Source organism: Acyrthosiphon pisum, chromosome A2 (genome assembly GCF_005508785.2).
Source record: "Acyrthosiphon pisum isolate AL4f chromosome A2, pea_aphid_22Mar2018_4r6ur, whole genome shotgun sequence".
Classification (NCBI taxonomy): Eukaryota; Metazoa; Arthropoda; class Insecta; order Hemiptera; family Aphididae; genus Acyrthosiphon; species Acyrthosiphon pisum.
In genome coordinates, this window is record NC_042495.1 from 64,407,432 (window position 1) to 64,425,652 (window position 18,221).

At 28.4% G+C, this 18,221-nt stretch overlaps 1 protein-coding gene across 1 annotated transcript in view; it reads left to right on the plus strand.

Moving 5' to 3' along the window:
- LOC100167082 (solute carrier family 22 member 5) overlaps positions 1-12,711 on the plus strand; it is a 52,871-nt gene extending 40,160 nt beyond the window's left edge. The window contains exons 2-10 of the mRNA XM_029490327.1: positions 463-700; positions 1,547-1,653; positions 2,020-2,174; positions 6,248-6,416; positions 6,487-6,616; positions 6,953-7,059; positions 11,258-11,472; positions 11,591-11,772; positions 12,407-12,711. Of these exons, the coding sequence (XP_029346187.1) occupies positions 463-700; positions 1,547-1,653; positions 2,020-2,174; positions 6,248-6,416; positions 6,487-6,616; positions 6,953-7,059; positions 11,258-11,472; positions 11,591-11,772; positions 12,407-12,577 (1,474 nt within the window). The 3' untranslated portion in view covers positions 12,578-12,711. The remainder of the gene's footprint in view (positions 1-462; positions 701-1,546; positions 1,654-2,019; positions 2,175-6,247; positions 6,417-6,486; positions 6,617-6,952; positions 7,060-11,257; positions 11,473-11,590; positions 11,773-12,406) is intronic.
- Positions 12,712-18,221: the final 5,510 nt, after the last annotated feature.

Sequence of the window (18,221 nt, forward strand, 5' to 3'; positions counted from 1 at the left end):
TAATCAATTGCATATTATAGGGAATTTAATTAATTTCATTTGAATAGAAACCTGGATGGTATTATACTCAGAAGCTTATCAAAAAAGAGTAAAAAAGATCTGATAACCACTGCGAAAAAATTATTGTAATCGCATGTACAAAAAAATATTATGTGAACCGATTACAGTAGGTTGCCTTAGTCATATTATTATACTAGGTAATTTAAAAATTTTAATAATTCGACAATGTATCATTATTTTAGATCATTTTACCTATACTACTAAAATGATTGTACCAACTGAAGAATAACTAATTTTTGACACCCATAAAATATATTATGAATTATGATTAAAGATTTTTAATGCAAACAATAATAGTACCTAAGGGTTAACAATGTTTTGAGTGTCCGAGTCCTTATTTAATTTGTAAGAATGATTGAAGCTTAAACTTTGGAGATTCGTTAAAATCACAAAATATTACAGGTGTATGATACCGGGATGTGACTCACCGGACCCGGCCGAACGGACTTACGATCCGGCATGGTTGCGGTTCACGACGCCTTACCGGGAAGACACAGGACTACCACGCAAGTGTCAGCGGTATTCCAGAAATCCGGCCAACGGTTCGCGGTGCGCGCCTGGCGACTTCGATAGCAACGCGATGGAATTGTGCCGTGACGGATGGGTGTTCGAAGACATCGAGAACACCATCGGCACGGAGGTACATAATATTATATATTATTTTAAATTATAAAATATACGCTATAAAGTATAATTATTATATAAACTATTGTAATACGGGCCCTAAGTCTAATAAAAAAACAGACTTTTGATAAATGTATTATCTCAGGAGATATCTGATAGGTAATTAATCTTCTCGGGACATTCTGTATAGCCCTGTAGCAGTATAGCGAACGTATAAGAGATCATAAGACATAAACCCTTATTATGGATACGCCATACGCAGGCGGGAGTGTTTCAACGTGTTCACAACATCCAAGCCCACTACACACACAGGACTACTAAACCATAAACCTTACATATCTGTAGTTTATTGTCAATATGTAATATGTCCAGATACCTATATTATGTCAGATTTTTAAGAAATATGAAAACGATAAAATCTTTATCACGTTCACGCGGCGTCGTAGTTGGGCTAAAGTACACGCATGCAATCATGAATATTTACGGTTAATATAAATAAAGGAAAAAAAATTAAAGTTTAGTGATGCGTGTTTTAAATACGTAGCATATAGATTTTTCTTATATCGTTAAATGGTAGTTTAATCAAAAATATTTCAACACATAAAATCAATAAATCGATGTATACAACGATATTATTAAAATGAAAGCAGTGAAGCCTATACATCGTTGTCCCCATTAAATGTGTCTAAAATAATATAATATTAATATGGTTATACATTTTAACAAGTTTATTAGAGGCGTCGTAGCCGGGCTGTGTCTTTATATAATATTATATTGCCATATTGGTGAGTATAATGCCATTTTTTTATTGGTAAGTATAATGTATAATATATATATTGTATTTTTGTGACACGTTGTATAGTTTGGACTTATGTGCGAGGAAAAAAAATGGAAGCTATCGATGGTGGGCACGGTCAACAACTTCGGTCAGTTTATCGGCATACCCGTGACCGGAATCATTGCTGACAAGTGAGTGTCCACAATCGTTCAATTCTGGACTATAATTAATAAATACGCAATATGCATTACCATAAAAATAATTTTTTTTTTACCAACAATGACTTTATTTGTACAATCACCTCACAAAATGCATATATTATTATTATACTTATACCTTAATCGGCTAAGTCCTTATAGTAAGTGACTTAAAAAATATAAGTTATTGTTTACAGATTCTTGCAAATTTCGATACATGAATGAAATTGTTTTATCCCAAATATTGAAATATGTAACTCAAGAAGAATTAAAATAAATCCTTATGAACAAATAAAAAAATATACTGAAAGTCTGAAAACGATTAATAACTCAGATTATGATAATGTCGGAAATTTTCAGGTTTGGTCGAAAGTTTGCTATGGTATTTTGTGCTGTTACGTCAGCCATAATATCTATCATTCAGTCGTTTTCGGTCAATTACCAGATGTTCCTGGTTTTGGAATTGTTGACTTCCATCGTTTCTAGTGGTATTTATACAGTCACTTTCGTATTAGGTAAGAAAATTGTCCATAGGTATTTTAAATTTTAAATTAATAAGAAAAAAAGTTGTGGGCAGTACATTTTTTTATGTGTTAACATCTAAACGCTTTTCAGGTGAAACGAGTTATATATTATATAAAAAAAACTTGAACAATTACTTATTATTTATTTTACAAAATGTAGTCTTGATCTTGAATCTTGATCAACGATCGGTAACGCAGATATTATAGATTTGTGATATTGTCCATATGCATAGTCATTAGTCAATTTATGTGTCACACAAATTGACTATGCATACGGACAACGAGACATCAATTTGGACTTATAAATGTTCTAATTTCAGCTGAAAAACTGCAGCGTTAATAGTCGTATCACCTGAATTATAGTAACTTTTGTTCTGTTAAAACTCATGGTAAATCTAAAAGCATTTTGAAGGAGTGCTGAAAGTTGTTCTCCGTTTTGGCTGTTAAAGGCAACGTTAGTCTCCACTCAGTATCTAATAAATATGGGTAAAAAGATGAAAATCTTTATTTTATGACAGCTGATCCTCCCAAACAAAGCCAAACATAGCAGCCAACAATATTGTAGAATTACATAATGAATGAAATCGATAATTTGTTGAATGTGCTGGTTCGTTGAACTACATACAACGATAGAAATCACTGGTATTCCTTAAGGGATTAAGTGCATACATTCAGCCAAGAAGCGGATATCCTCAACAATCTTGTATATTGCAATGGCAACTATTTATTTGACGGTATAGTTTATAGATCACGACTCACGAGTGACGTACTATTATATTTGATTTGGTTCCATTTTGGTAGGTAGCTGCTAGGTAGGTGCTGCTACACTAGCACAACTTTTCGTCCATTTAAATTTAAAATTGAGAAACACGGTCAACATATTGAATATCAATGCATTCATTACAGGGACTGGAACCGTACCGAAAAGAACCGGTTTTGGAACCGGAACTCTTTAAATATTTGGAACCGGAACCGGACCATTGGAATATTGGGAACCCTTAAATACATTTTTTTAGGAACCGAAACCTTAACCGAAACCTATATTTTAATGTAGAGGTTTTTACGGTTTTTTTCGGTTCCAAAATCCAATAGATATTTTATCTATGGTGTAAATTAGTAATAACTAATTATTAGTAGGTAATAATAAATAATTATAGAATTGTAGACATATAAAAGTTTATTAATGCTAAGAAATAAGAATATTATTATGTGTACAAGTACAACAGAATTGTCATAAAAGAAATACCAAAAATCCAAATTCTAATTTCCATATAATCGATATCAATATTATTATTGAATCGGAATTTGCAACAGCTGATGTAGAATTTCTGAAAATAATGCTATAATAGTTGTCATATAAATTATAAATTATAATTGTTACCTTACCAATATGCCTGCATTGATAATATTAAATACCTAAACCTAATGCGGGTATCGTTAATTCTTTTCTCTATACTATGCTCTGTACGACAATTCTACTAAACTGTTCTCCGTCTTCATTAGCGCGGTATATACCTATTGTTTACATTTATATTTTTATATGTAAGTTATAAATTATTATATCAAACTGAAACATGAGTCACCCAAGTGTGTTAAAAATTCATTCTTATTTGTTTTTTTAATAATTTTTTATTTATTTTAAATATTAAAATGTATTTATTTATTTTAATATATTATTTTATAATAATTCATTTTTTTATAATATTACTTAAATTCTGAAATAGTTACACTTAATTACAAATACCTGTCACTAAAAAGAGGTTATTAATATTATGTTCATTTTTTTATATAGTAGAATAAAAGAATACTTTATTGATAAAAAAAAAGTCAAATAATAAGGGTTAAAACCGGTATTAACCAAAACCGAAATTCGATATTTTTCAAAACTGAAACCAGAACCGAAACCGAAATTTTCGGTTTTTGAGAACCGAAACCTAAACCAAAACCGATAAAATCATAAAGGTTCCAGTCCCTGGAAATCACTTCATTATTGTCAAGCTAAGTCTCGGATATTTGAATACGCGTATAGACTATAGACTTTTAGGTAATTTCATTCTCAATGTCATGGTTATAAAATGGTAATATATCTTTTATTAATTATTTTTTAATTAATTTAAATTATGAATGAGAATACAATTTATGGTTATTTTTTTTGCAATTCTCGTAAGTCATAACTTGTATTACATACCTAATTTTGATTATTAAATCTTTATCTGGTTTCCACGAAATTTGACAAAACTGTTTTTCGTTACTGTTACGCGTTTTCACTATACTTTGCACAAAATTACTACAATCCGTAATTTTCTGGGAGGAGGTGCGTATAGATGTTTTCGCATACAAAATAGCACATAGATTTTTTTGCTTTATACGACATATCTGTAATCAATTTAATTAATTAAATAATTTTACACATTGATTTCATTGAATTAATAAATAGTATATAAATTATCTAAAATATTTTTTTTTAAGTTAGGTACAACCGTTATTGCCAAATAATAAATGAATACAATTTATTATTATTCATATTGATTGTAGACTGTCATGTATACAACTGACTACTAATAATGTAAACACAAACGCACACACTCCAAGTTCCACAGCCATCATAATCCCCTGATTTCCCAGCTATCCACCAACGCTATTCCTGGTGACCCCAGAAGGCGTCTAAAACGTACCTGGTGTCGTGACCTACTAATTTAAAAATGTTCATACCTCTACCACCCCTAATCTTATAATCCTGCCCTCTCTTACTAGCAAATTAAAATCCTAGCCTAAAATCCTAACCTTAAGTGCCTCCAATGGGTGGCTTCTTATCTCCAGCCACTCAAGCCATATCACCTCCATCACATGCACTTATTGTAAAACAACATTTACAGATTGTGTATATTTAAATAAACGATAAAAAAAAAAAAAATAATGTAAATATGTAATAGTCTGACAAGTATGTTGCCTTATAATCTAACAATTTACATTATACTCGTACAAATAGGTATTACTTTGTAGTTTGTACCTTGTACGTAAAAATGTTTTAATATTTAAATGCAAAACTAACTGTGCAAACATTAAAAATACATAATATATTAAAACTGAAATAAAGTTTTCTTTTTAATTTTTTTTATTAATAATAATACTTTTCTGTTTAAAACAGTATAATATAAAGAAACATACAGCCTTAGTGGCGTAGCTGTGGCAGGGCATGGGTGAATGATGCACCCCCCCCCCCCCCGCGCCCTTCCTTTGATTTTTTATTGGTGATGTCTTAATTACGGTTATAGCCTAGGAATAGGTATATCAGTATATATGTAATACAATAATATAGTATTTAAATAGCTCTCCCTTGATTCAGCTCCAGCTACGCTACTGGACAGCCTGCTAAGTGCTAACTGATAAATTAACTTTCAAATAGTAAGTAAACTATTTCACCCACACAAAAAAATATAATGGTTTCAAAAATCTACATATATAAAAATGAATGTATGTGTGTGTGTGTGTTAATATTACCATGGCAACCAATTATGTATTATTTTGAAATTTCCGATGGAATGTTTTGTATAAAAATGGTTGCCATGATAATATGGAGACACACACACACATATACATTCATTTTTATATATATAGATTAGACCTCTTTTCAGAAGATAGGCTAATTTAAAAAGGGAGAGGACCAACCCCGGGAGGTGCTCAGACGGGAATTTTGAGAGTTCCGACGGAAACGTTTGTTTATAAATGGTTGCCTTGGCTTTTGAAGCTATTATAATAATAATTATCGGTTGCCGGGAAACGAAGTGCACGGGATCAGCTAGTTAATAGATAAAATTAAAAAATGGTTTAATTGTGTTAACTAACGATTAAATTAAACTGAAAAAGTGAAACCTTGAGGGCTTAAAAAACATGAGCTTTAATTTTCTATATCATCAAAAAGGTTCAAAAATTGAATGAAACTACTTACTTTATTATTCAAATATTCAAATCTACAATCACATAACATCGTGTATGCTATTTAGATGTGTATTAGTTTATTATTGTTGGGATCTATATAATGTGTTTATAATGTCACATGTCAGCGATGGAGTTGGTGCTTCCTAATCACCGAGTTCTATACTATTCGATTCTGGAATGTTTCTATCCCATTGGTGCCATATTGGTGGCTTTTATCGCCAGCCTAGTGAAAGACTGGAGGCTTTTGTTGCAGATAGCCAACATCCCGGGATTGCTGTTCTTGTCATACCTTTGGTTATTATCTTGGGATTAATGTTGTTTAACGTCAATTAATACAATATTATTATTATTTTCTCATACATAGGCTAACGGAAGAATCGATGAGGTGGTTGGAAATGCAAGGCAAACACGACAGAGTAATCGACGTGCTCAAGAGAATAGCTGGTATTAACAGAAAGTCTTTACCTGTACTACGTCCTAACACACAAATAGAGGTTATTTTCTGATTGTTTGCTAAAAAAATTACTTACCTAGCATTTATTTTGTTGTGATCATGGTTGAAATATACAAGGTTATTGCATATATTTGATGATAAAAACAAAAATGGCAGCGTAAAGGGAGCCAATAATAATCGAGTATGTAAGTGCGGGATTTTGAATTTGTTAGCTTTTGTCGGCGGATTTTTGATGATAAGAAAAATTGATATTTGTGATATCCCTTTACGCAGCCATTTTGTTCCTTATGATAACAATCCGATTCGATATGCAATAACCTGTATATTTCAACCATAGTTGTTATAAGAAAAATGTATAAAAAATATTTTTTTACAGACGACAAATTATGACGACGATAACGACGCGAAATACGTCAATATTCTAAAAGACGTAATCGGCTCACCAACAATATTATTTAGGTTGATCAGATGTTCATTCGTGTGGTAAGATCACAAATTAAATGAAAATTTTTACGCTTCAAAAAAAAATGCCTACATGAAAGTTAAATTAAATTTTTATGTGCGTTTGAAGTTAATATTTTTACAACATTTCTCATGTAGCAATATTCTTTTATTTTATTGTTATTTAAAAACGAAAAAATGTAGATGCATAAAAATTTTACTGAATGTTTATATTCCCATTTTCTACACACCATACAATTTTGAAAATATTTTAACTTGTTTTGAGCTGTTTACGGACGATTTCAATTTAGTTTTTTTTCTCTATAAATATCAATACAATTTTATTTGTTGGGTCAAAAAGCGTGAAAATATAATACAAGAGTTCCTGATATATTGTTACAATAGCTCTTTAAAAATATTAAAAATAAATAGGCACAATTTTTTTGTAAGCATTTAAAGTTCGATTTTGACAAAATGTATTAAATTTAAAATTTAATTATTTTTTTATTTTTTCGTAGTTAAAAATTTAAAAAATGTTCAACTTTTATGGCTAAGGATTGAAAATTTAAAACAATGTTCCACGTAAATAGATTATATATAAATTACTTCAATTACAATAATATTATCATATTATATACTTATAGTAATATCATAGGCTGTCTGCAAGTCTTCGCTATAAATCATTTTTCTTATACAATGATATTATATCATTGAATTAAAATTTAACACTATCTATTACAGTGACCCACTTGAACCTACTGTACAGCAGAACGACACCCACTTGCCCAACTTTTCATTTTGTTTTCCCTGCACTTTTGAAAACTATTAAGAATTTTTTTATTTTTGACCTCTCAAAGTACCAAATTGATTCACTTTCTTATCAAAAAAGATACTGCTGAAGAAAACCCAAGCCTTTTTACTGCCTTAAAAGGCGATGACAGACACAAAAATAAATAAAAAAATAAAACACACATCCTTATTAATTTAATACATTCATCGCTTCGCTTAGAATCTAAAATAAAACACATCAGTGTAGAATCATCACATCCATCGCTAAATCAGAATCTAAGATCATTGTATGTGGTTTATTACAAAAACCCAAACATTGCACATAGCCATACAGTATTGTATATATTTTTACAACTGTAATCTGATAGGTTGTTTATATATATTTTGTTTTTCTTCGGGTTTTTTTTAGTTCTATTGAAATCTGATGCTCTTATTTTGAAATATATATTTGTATGAAACATTTTTAAAACTTCAATGATAACAATTTGAGTTAAATTCGGAATTGGAAACTTTCACAAACATTTGTAGTAAAGTTATCAGAACTAGCAGTAGCCAAAATACAAAGGCTTTAGGGGGAGGGGAGCACGTTCTATAATAAATTACCCTCTATGTAATTAGTTCCTAAACAATCACAAAATTCATTTGTTATATTATGTTTTGGTTTTTCCACCACGAAATTATTTACGAAAAAATCTCTAACTCAGCTTCGATTAAATAATAATAAACCCTAAAAATATTAATTGCTTGGTGCATTGATATCTCAAAATCTAACACAAATTTATTTAGATTACGGCTTTATTCTAATTGTATTAATTTTTTAATTATTCAATATAACATGTTTTTAAATGCTTTATCTGGTAAAAAGTAAAACATCATTGAAATAGAAATAGTAAATACAATTTTTAAATCCGTGTATATATACCTAGTAATACTATAAGTGTAAAACGTTTATCGCAATAATTAAAAGTTCCATTCATATTATTTATAATTTTATAATATAATATAATTTGATAATAATATAATAATTATAGGTACTTATTTTTGTATACCTAGTTCAGATTATGTTAATGTTGTTTAAGTAAATAATGCATTTAATTTTATCGCCGTGTAGAAACTAATGTATTAGTTAATCATTGTTCGTGTAGGAAACTAGGAACTCACATATTATACGACCGTTTACCTTTGTAAAATGTAATAATTGTAATTGGGTATTTGTAACTGTATTTCGTGTGGGAAATGATTAAAGAGTATGGCGTAATATAGTAATAAATTAAAAATATGGGTCCCATATATATAATGGAACGATGTTTTGTAAGAAATATGAACCGGACAAAAATATTCAAGTAATATTATGTACTGCAGATTTAAACTTCAGTTTTTTTTTAAATATCTAAGTATATAACTACGACGGTATATTGTTTTTGTATATTCAATATTCATAAATTATAACCATCTATTAATCACTTAAAAGGGGAGTGTTGTTTATTTATTATGCGGTGGACTACTTATTTTTTACTTTATAATATTTGTAGTTAATTTACATACTATATAATTACGTCATATAATAATATTGTATTAATTAGGTCAGATAATCTTGTACATAGGCAACAAAACATGCTAATCAAGCTTTTAGGATCTATATTTTTTTAATTATTATCTATAAATTACAACAGATTAAAAAATTAAAAACACACTAAATAAATTACTATTTGTACCTATTCGTATTTTAGAATCGGTGCAACTTAAACATACTTAGTCTATGTTTGGAAAATTAAATTATTAACCTTACCTTGATAAATTACTTGCTTATAAGTTATAATTAGGTATAAGAAAATAAAAATATACCTATACATATAATAGCCAATAGGTATATCGTAAATGTATTCCTGATTCACATGTTAATAATGTCTAATAATATTTTTAGAATCAATCTCCCAATGACTATTGCTAAATATATTATGCTTATGAAGATGCATTGGAAATATATGGATTGCTATTTAAACAAATCAATAATAAAATATTAATATACTTCTGAACATAGGAAATACAAATAAAAATGCTGATGAGTTTTGTTGAATTGTATATAGTTTAACAGTTATAATAATAATGGAGAAATGGCTATATAGATAGGTCTATCTGACTATATAACAGGTCTAACTTTACCCAATGGTCAATATAATTTACCAAACTGTACTACCTGCTGGTATTTTCAATACTCAAAAATATATAAAGCAGAACAATAGAACGATAGCTTTTATTAACAATTATTGCATTATATAGGTAGGTATACCAAAGTAATTTATTTAAATAATTAAATACCAACTTTAAATCTACTTTAGAAATTACTGAAAAAAGAGGAATTTTAATTTCACAGTTTATGAAATTTATAGACCCTTGGGGTGACACAAACTCTTTTTTAAAAGTTTGCAAACAATCTTCTACGCAATATGTTATGAAATGTGATATAAATATTGATGTAGGTACCTATATAATACTTAATAACATCTTAGACTGCAGTGACTATCTACATTTAATAAATGTATGGTATGGTTTTGTTAGGTAGTCTGTACAACCAGATTAAAAGAGAAACAGGACTACAGGAGGATCATGTTTAGATCACGTAAGCACTTGTGAATGATAAATCATTAATAATAATGTTTGAATATTTATTGAGCATATCTCAAAAACTAGCATTTCACAATAGTAAAATAGTTATTGTGTAAAATGTGACACCATTTCACAATCGTAAGTAGTAACTAACATAAATAAAAACAGGAAATAATCCACCTAAACAAAAAAAAAAAAATAACTAGATCACAATAATTTTTTTTTCAGATATAACTAATATGGTGATCGTAATAACTAATGAAATACTGATGTCAATTCAGTAACTTAAAAGTGTATTAATATTTTAAAAAGTGAAGTAAATAATTGTAGTTAGGAAAATATATCATCAAAACCTAATAAAAAAATTGAATCCTGGGCAACCACTGCGATTATTTTATCAATTCGTTATAGTAATAAATTACACATATTTGTAAGCAAACATCCTAGAGAGTCTAAATTATAAACTAAAAAAACATAATTTAAAATATACAAATATCTGAACTTATATACAATACAACTCCAAAAAACTAATTATTATAAATCTTACGTAAATATTTGGTGGTTTAAAATGGGAAAGGGGTTAGGGCCTTAGGAGACGAAAATAAATTGGTAATCACTAGTCGCATTCATCTATATTTACTGAGAATATACAGTATATTATATTTTAGACTCCATTACAATTCAAAAGTATTTACAAGACGGCCAATTTGTTGTTTTATATTTTAAGTTCCGTTTTGATTGGATTACATTATCATATTATAATAACGACTACCTAATATAAACAACTTGGATAATGCAGTAATTACACAATTACACATATATTATATTATTTTAACTTACACAGGATAGCGATAACACTGGTATATTACGGACTGACAATATGCGCGACTGACATCGCCGGCGATAAGTATCTGAACTTCTCGTTGGTAGAGTTCATCGAGATTCCTGCCTGCCTGTTGAACTGGTTAATTATGGAAGGGTTGTCCCGAAAAATGTCGTTGTCCTGCATGTTTATCTTGAGTGGTTTCACCAGTTTCCTATACAACTTAGTTCCGGACAGTGAGTATACCTGAAATCTAAAATCTAAGCTGAAACTTTAAAGTACCTATACCTCCAGACCTCCTAATTTATACTTAATCGTATTTATTGAAATTGAAATTTTTTTTTTTCAAAACAGCATTCCTTCTAATTAAGTTATCGATATTCTTAATTAGTAAGCTCGCAATATCCGTCGCATTTTGCGTCATCTACATGCTGACGGTGGAGATATTCCCAACCAGAATGCGAGCGACCCTGTTATCCGTGTGCTCTATGATCGGTCGAGTCGGATCCATGTTGGCGCCACAGACCACGCTGCTGGTATGTAAAACGTCATACTATACATTACGCCAACGATTTTTCCGAAACGGTCATAACGATCGGACTTTGAGAGATCTGTAAACTTATAGCTTATGACTTAGTTATAAAAATGTCTTATATATTACATCCGTTTTATTAGGATCGCGCATCATTGTGGTACAATTATTACATGAAATTGGTATGTAGTTCTTGTATCTGAAATTCAGGAGCCGTCAACCCAATATTAAGCCTCCAAACTTAAACCTTGATTATGTACTGTTTGTACGACCACACTAAAAACTGATGTTATATAATTATAGGAAAAAATCACGTAGGACACTCTTATTTCGTATCTTATGTTTCTTACGGATTAACAGACAATCTTCTTCGTTATCTTAAATTTAATTGGCCACGTTATCTCCTTAAAATGTAATCAAAAGTTTAAAAAAAAGGAATGATCCAATTTCTTCCAAAAACCTCCATTGAAGTTGATGGTAGGAGCATAAAGCCAAAATAAGTGAAAAGAAGTCAATATAATATCATTAAAGAAGTTACGTCATCGGCATGACCATCTCAATTTCTGTATATAGTATAACATGTTTTTTGGTTCGCACGATTCACCTTATTACCGACCTATTTTTAAAAAAAATTTCAGACCGAATACTTTGGCAGTTACGTGACCATGCTTGTGTTTGGTGTGACGGCGCTTGTGGCCGCCGCGATCACCATGACTCTTCCGGAAAGCAAAAACATCAAGTTGCCCGACACCGTCGTCGAAGCCGAACGGATCGACCGCCTGCTATCAGAAAACATCGAAAACTCTTAGTCCTATAATAGTAGTATTAATAATAATATTTTTTACACACCCACAAAACGTTTTTATAATGTGCGCGGGACGTACGCGAACGCCACGCAGGGTTGTTTTCGAGAAGTTTTCAAATTAAACATATATAAATAGTATACTGTTTAATATACACGATGTTTTTAGTTAGTTTATCGTTACAGGACACCCTATATACGTAATTAAAAAATTGTTACTGCTCTTCCTAGCCTTTCGTGACAAATAAGTTTTGACGTTTCGCGTACACATATAATTTTCCAACTACGCCATTGTATATTTGTCTCTAATATAAATATTATACCTGTGAAATATATTTCCGTTCGTAACAGTAGGTATATAGGGTGATTCACCAAGTATTTTATGAATACCTTGAGTAGTGACCACCACATTTTCAAAATACTTAAATTGTTTGTACCATTTCAGGAGTATCATGTGATGATACAAATTACAAAGTATTTTTTCAAATAATAATTGTTGACAGTAAAATATTGTTAAGCAGATATTTTTTATTTATTACAGTGGTTGAACCTAAATTCAAATTTAAACAACTAATTTTTCTACTCTACCTATGAGTGATTAAAATGTATGTATCAACTTTAAATGGATAATAGTTCTTAATAATTATTTTACAAAAATATAAATATGAGTAATAATCAGTATATTCTAGACGCGTCATAGACGCTTATTAGTTATTACAAATTATAAAATTTGATTAATATTAATTATTATAATTAATTATATTTTTAAAACTATCATAGCTCCCATATGTATTTAAATCAATTATTATCGACATATTATATCCTTAATACACAGAGAAAAATAACTTAAAAACTACACATTTAAACTTTGATTTAGATACATCAATATAAATAATTTTAATTCAAATTGGATTTAAAATATTTTTTACTTTAAATCTATACCTATATGAGAAGAACTGCTTCCAAATGGTTAATCCTCCTAAATGACTAAATCAAATAGAGGGGTCATCCTAATAATAGCATTGATTATGTCCTTAATCAATGCTATTAGTAATTAACTATAATTAAACAATTATGAACGCTCTTTACGCATGACGCATAGATGTATTATAGAACTTTTGAACTTATATCCATTATAACTATTATAAATTATAATAACTATATTATAAGTTGTTTATAATAATATACATATTATAATACTGATTATTTTAATATTTTATTATGTACATATAAATATAAGTGTACAAATTGAGTTACCCATTTACCTTTATAATAATATACATATTATAACACTGCTTCTTTTAATATTTTATTATGTACATATAAATATAAGTGTACACATTGAGTTACCCACTTACCTACTTTATTTTAAATTATAATATAATATAAGGAACGTAATTTTAAACAGGTTTATTATTTATGTTGTGGCTTTAACTCTATACCTAATAGTAATAAGTATTATTGATCTACCAAATATGCAATTAATTTATGCTTTTTATTGTTTTTATTGCTGTAGTGTACAATAGTTTCTAATTAAATGTGTAGGTATTATTTTATATTTATACTATGCATTTCTAGTATTGCTTTTATCCTATTAAATTATGAAATCATAAAATTGTGAATGAAAATGTTTATCTTCGTTTATTTGTATAAGTACATACAGTTATAATCAGTCCTGTAAAGTATTTAAGTAAAAGTATTCAAATACTTTTTTAAGTATTGAATAACTTGTTTAATACTCTCAGCATGAAGTATTTTGAATGGTATTTTAAATACTTTTTTTTGTATTAAATACTTTTTGGTATTGAATACTTTGGTTTTTTATTTCGAACATTTTATTTTTATCGAAATAATTAGTTAGACAAATATTATTGTCAACTACAATAATAGAATAATAGTTTTATTTAATATTCTGTATTTCTGTGTTAGCCGAAGCCCAAAGGTTTGTGAAAACAAGATTTCTAAAAAAAGTTGTTAAATATTGAATAACAATATTCCCTTTAAAACTATTAGATAACTATTAGATTACCTACTACCTATGTGTTTATATTACGATAATTAGAAACCCACTTTAAAAACCAAAAGTATTTGTAAAGTATTCCAAATACTTTTTCAAAGTATTTGAGTAGTATTTGAAATACTTTACAATTAAAGTATTTGAGTAGTATCTTAAATACTTAAAATAAAATGTATTTGAGTATTTACTCAAGTACTTTTTAAAAGTATTCTTTACAGGACTGGTTATAATGTACTATTCTATATTTTTATATATTCATTTTTTAATGGCTCTTGTAAACAAAGATTTTTGAAGAGAAAAACGCATAAACCACCGGTAAAATTTACTATTAGGTTCCTCTACTTAAAATTATGTAAAAAAACAAAATAACCAATCCATATTATAATATTATTATTATGTATGGCGTTCTCATAGGTAAATGTCGTACACGATTTTGTATTTGTATACATATTACAAATAAATACATAAGATAATATACCTACTATACCTATGTACCTATGTACCTACCTATACATGTATGTACTATGTACAATACTACAATGTACCTATAAGGTACCAACGTATTTAACTATTGTCTATTATCTACATTAAATTGCATTAATTGTTTACTTGTATATAATTACCTAAACATGCCATCAAATGGTCATCACCTTACGTAATTTCTATTTTTAAATAGAAAAATATATATTTTACTTATCAAATTTATGTGCCTTAATGAAATACAAAAGACATGTTAACGTGAGAAATTTTGAGTGTGCAGTATAAATTTTTAATACGTGTCAGTTATCTAAAATTCTCGACTATCGGAAATTCCTATACGTATTATCTCTAGGTAAGTACTATAAATAATATTATTCTATATAATTGTATCGGACAAAATATTTCAAAAATTAATAATTTTAAAAAACGTTCTTCAAAATAAAAATTCATCATGTTCAGTAAAAAAAATTGTGTATCCAAGTTTATCCGATTAATTATAAAATGTTGTAAGACGTAGGTGATTATAAAAAATTTCGAGTATTTCAAAATTTTAAAGTACATAAAAATAAAACGTTATTGTAACAATAACTTAAAGAACAATAAATATTCTATTTTAATTAGTAATAATAGATTATATTTTTTTTTTTTTAAATACGTGTAATGAATTTTAAAAATAACTTGGTGTACTGGCATAATCATAATGTTATAACTTATAAGTAACTAGAAACTAATGAAGAAATAATTAAATAAATAATAAATAATATACATAACCAATGTCCAATTATGGTATTTAGATAGATATAATAGGTAACATTTAAAATGTATTATTGTTTATTAAACTCAAAGTCCCACTATATATTTTGTTTTTCCAGCTATTTAAAAAAAATATATCAGATTCTTTACTTCTATTTTCTATTATTATTCTAATTTTCCAAAAAGTGTAAAAATTTAATACAATGCTCCTGATATATTGTTACAATAGCAGTTGAAAAATATTTAAAAAAAAATAGGCACAATTTTTTTTTATAAGCATTTAAAGTTTTAATTTCCACAAAATTTATCAAATTTAAAATTGTATAATTATTTTGTAGTTAAAAATGTATAAAATGTTTGCTAAGGATTGAAAATTTAAAACAAGATTCCATGTAAGTAGTTAATTCTGTTACCAAAAAATCTAAAAAAATACATAAGTACAGTTTATTTTTATAGTCATTTTAAGTTCAAATTTGGACGAAATTACATATTAAAAAACCTAGAATAACTATTTTAGTTATATTGTTGTGATTGTATAATATTATTCGTGGGTACTTGAAACTTCTAAAGTATACTATTATATGTCTATGATAGTATCACGGTTTGTTGTTGATGTATAACGCGTTATAAGTACCTAATGGATATTGTGATATTTGGAATTTATTATAGGTAATTTTTTTTTTTAATACCATAGATATAAAGATAATATAATATATGTTATACCTAGACTGACATACTGTCTCCGTTCAGAATCATTTTTCTTATACAATGATATTATATCAATGAATTCAAATTTAATATCATCCATTATACAGTGACACACTTATAACCTACTGTACAGCATAGCGACATCCACTTGCCCACCCTTTTTCATCTGCAGTTCAAAAAATCATTATAATTATCGTAAAAGTTTACCTTATCTGTTTCTAGATGTAGACATTTCAAAACTTAACCTGAACGTATATGATTACCTATGTGGTATAGTTGTACTTAAGTTATAACGTATAACTTATAAACTATAATATTGGTAATGAACATTGTTAAGGTATATCCCTCAGCAAAGCGACATCCACTTGCCTACCTTTTTAATAATGAGTAGAGAGACGACCTTGCGATTTTTAGTTAGGTTTTACCGAGTATTATTAATGTTATTACTTACTACTTAGTATTAGTTTTTTAGTATTTGATGATGAGCTCATTATAAATTGTGTGTGTAAAATGCGTTAGACGGGCTTATCGACCGGGCGTAGGCAGTAGTTTTATCACGATATTGTTAATTGAGGTTTGCACTTTGGGTCATAATATAATGATGTTATAAGAAACCAGAGATAAGCATGATAGTACTGTTGTAGTAGTCACTGTTTACAACTATCGAGAGCTACAAAACCTATGCGTGGAATTTACGGGCATATGTAATTAAAACAACCTAAACAAATAAAAATGCGATTTTTTTATTTGCGCCACATCTAAAAACTAATTTTGGTTATTTGCGCCGCATAAAGCTAAAAACAAGGGCATCATGTGATTAGGGCAATCTTGTGACTACGAAAATTGCAATTCGCGCCACTTTAAAATAATTAATTTTACTTTTTTTTAATCATATTATTTGTATTATGTATTTTGTTCATCTACCAAGTTCATTTTAATAGATACATTATAAATATTAATACAAATACTAAAATATGCATAAAGTAAAATAAAAAGGTAATCTTATAGGTAACGAATTGTAATTTTAGGTATACGCACTTTATGTATGATATATGAGTACTATTTCACTATTTCAGTTGATAAAATATTTAAAAATCAGGAATATTATATCAATTTATATGACCAATATAACTCATTGTCCAAATGTTTATGTTATAAATACCCCACGTTATTTATTCACGCGTTATGTGCTATCAGTTATCACTGATGTGAGCCCGCGAAATGTATACCAATGATGAAAATCCTTGCACATATCGTGTCATTTCTTTTTCTGATGCAGATTACCAAAATTAATATTTAGATGTGGCGCAAATGACATGTTATTTTTTTATTTTGACGCTGATTGGGCTCCTTAAAGTATTACATACGCACTTAAAATACGTATCTATTGGTGGCGTAAATTACAAATACTGAAATTGGAATTCTTGAATTTACGTGTGATGTCTACTGTGTCTAGGCACGTAACAAAATAGAAATTTAACATTACACCCTAACCCTTGTAGCCCCACATCATATAACGCCTATCCCGCAGTATAATTTTGCAGAAATATTAAAATTGTTTGTACGGTGAAATTGGAGACTTGCGAACCAATGGTTAAGTCAAGATATAGGTAAACCCAAACGTTGAACGTACCTTGGATTTAACTCACTTATTTATATTTGGTTCGGTACCGGCTTATACGAATGTTAAGAT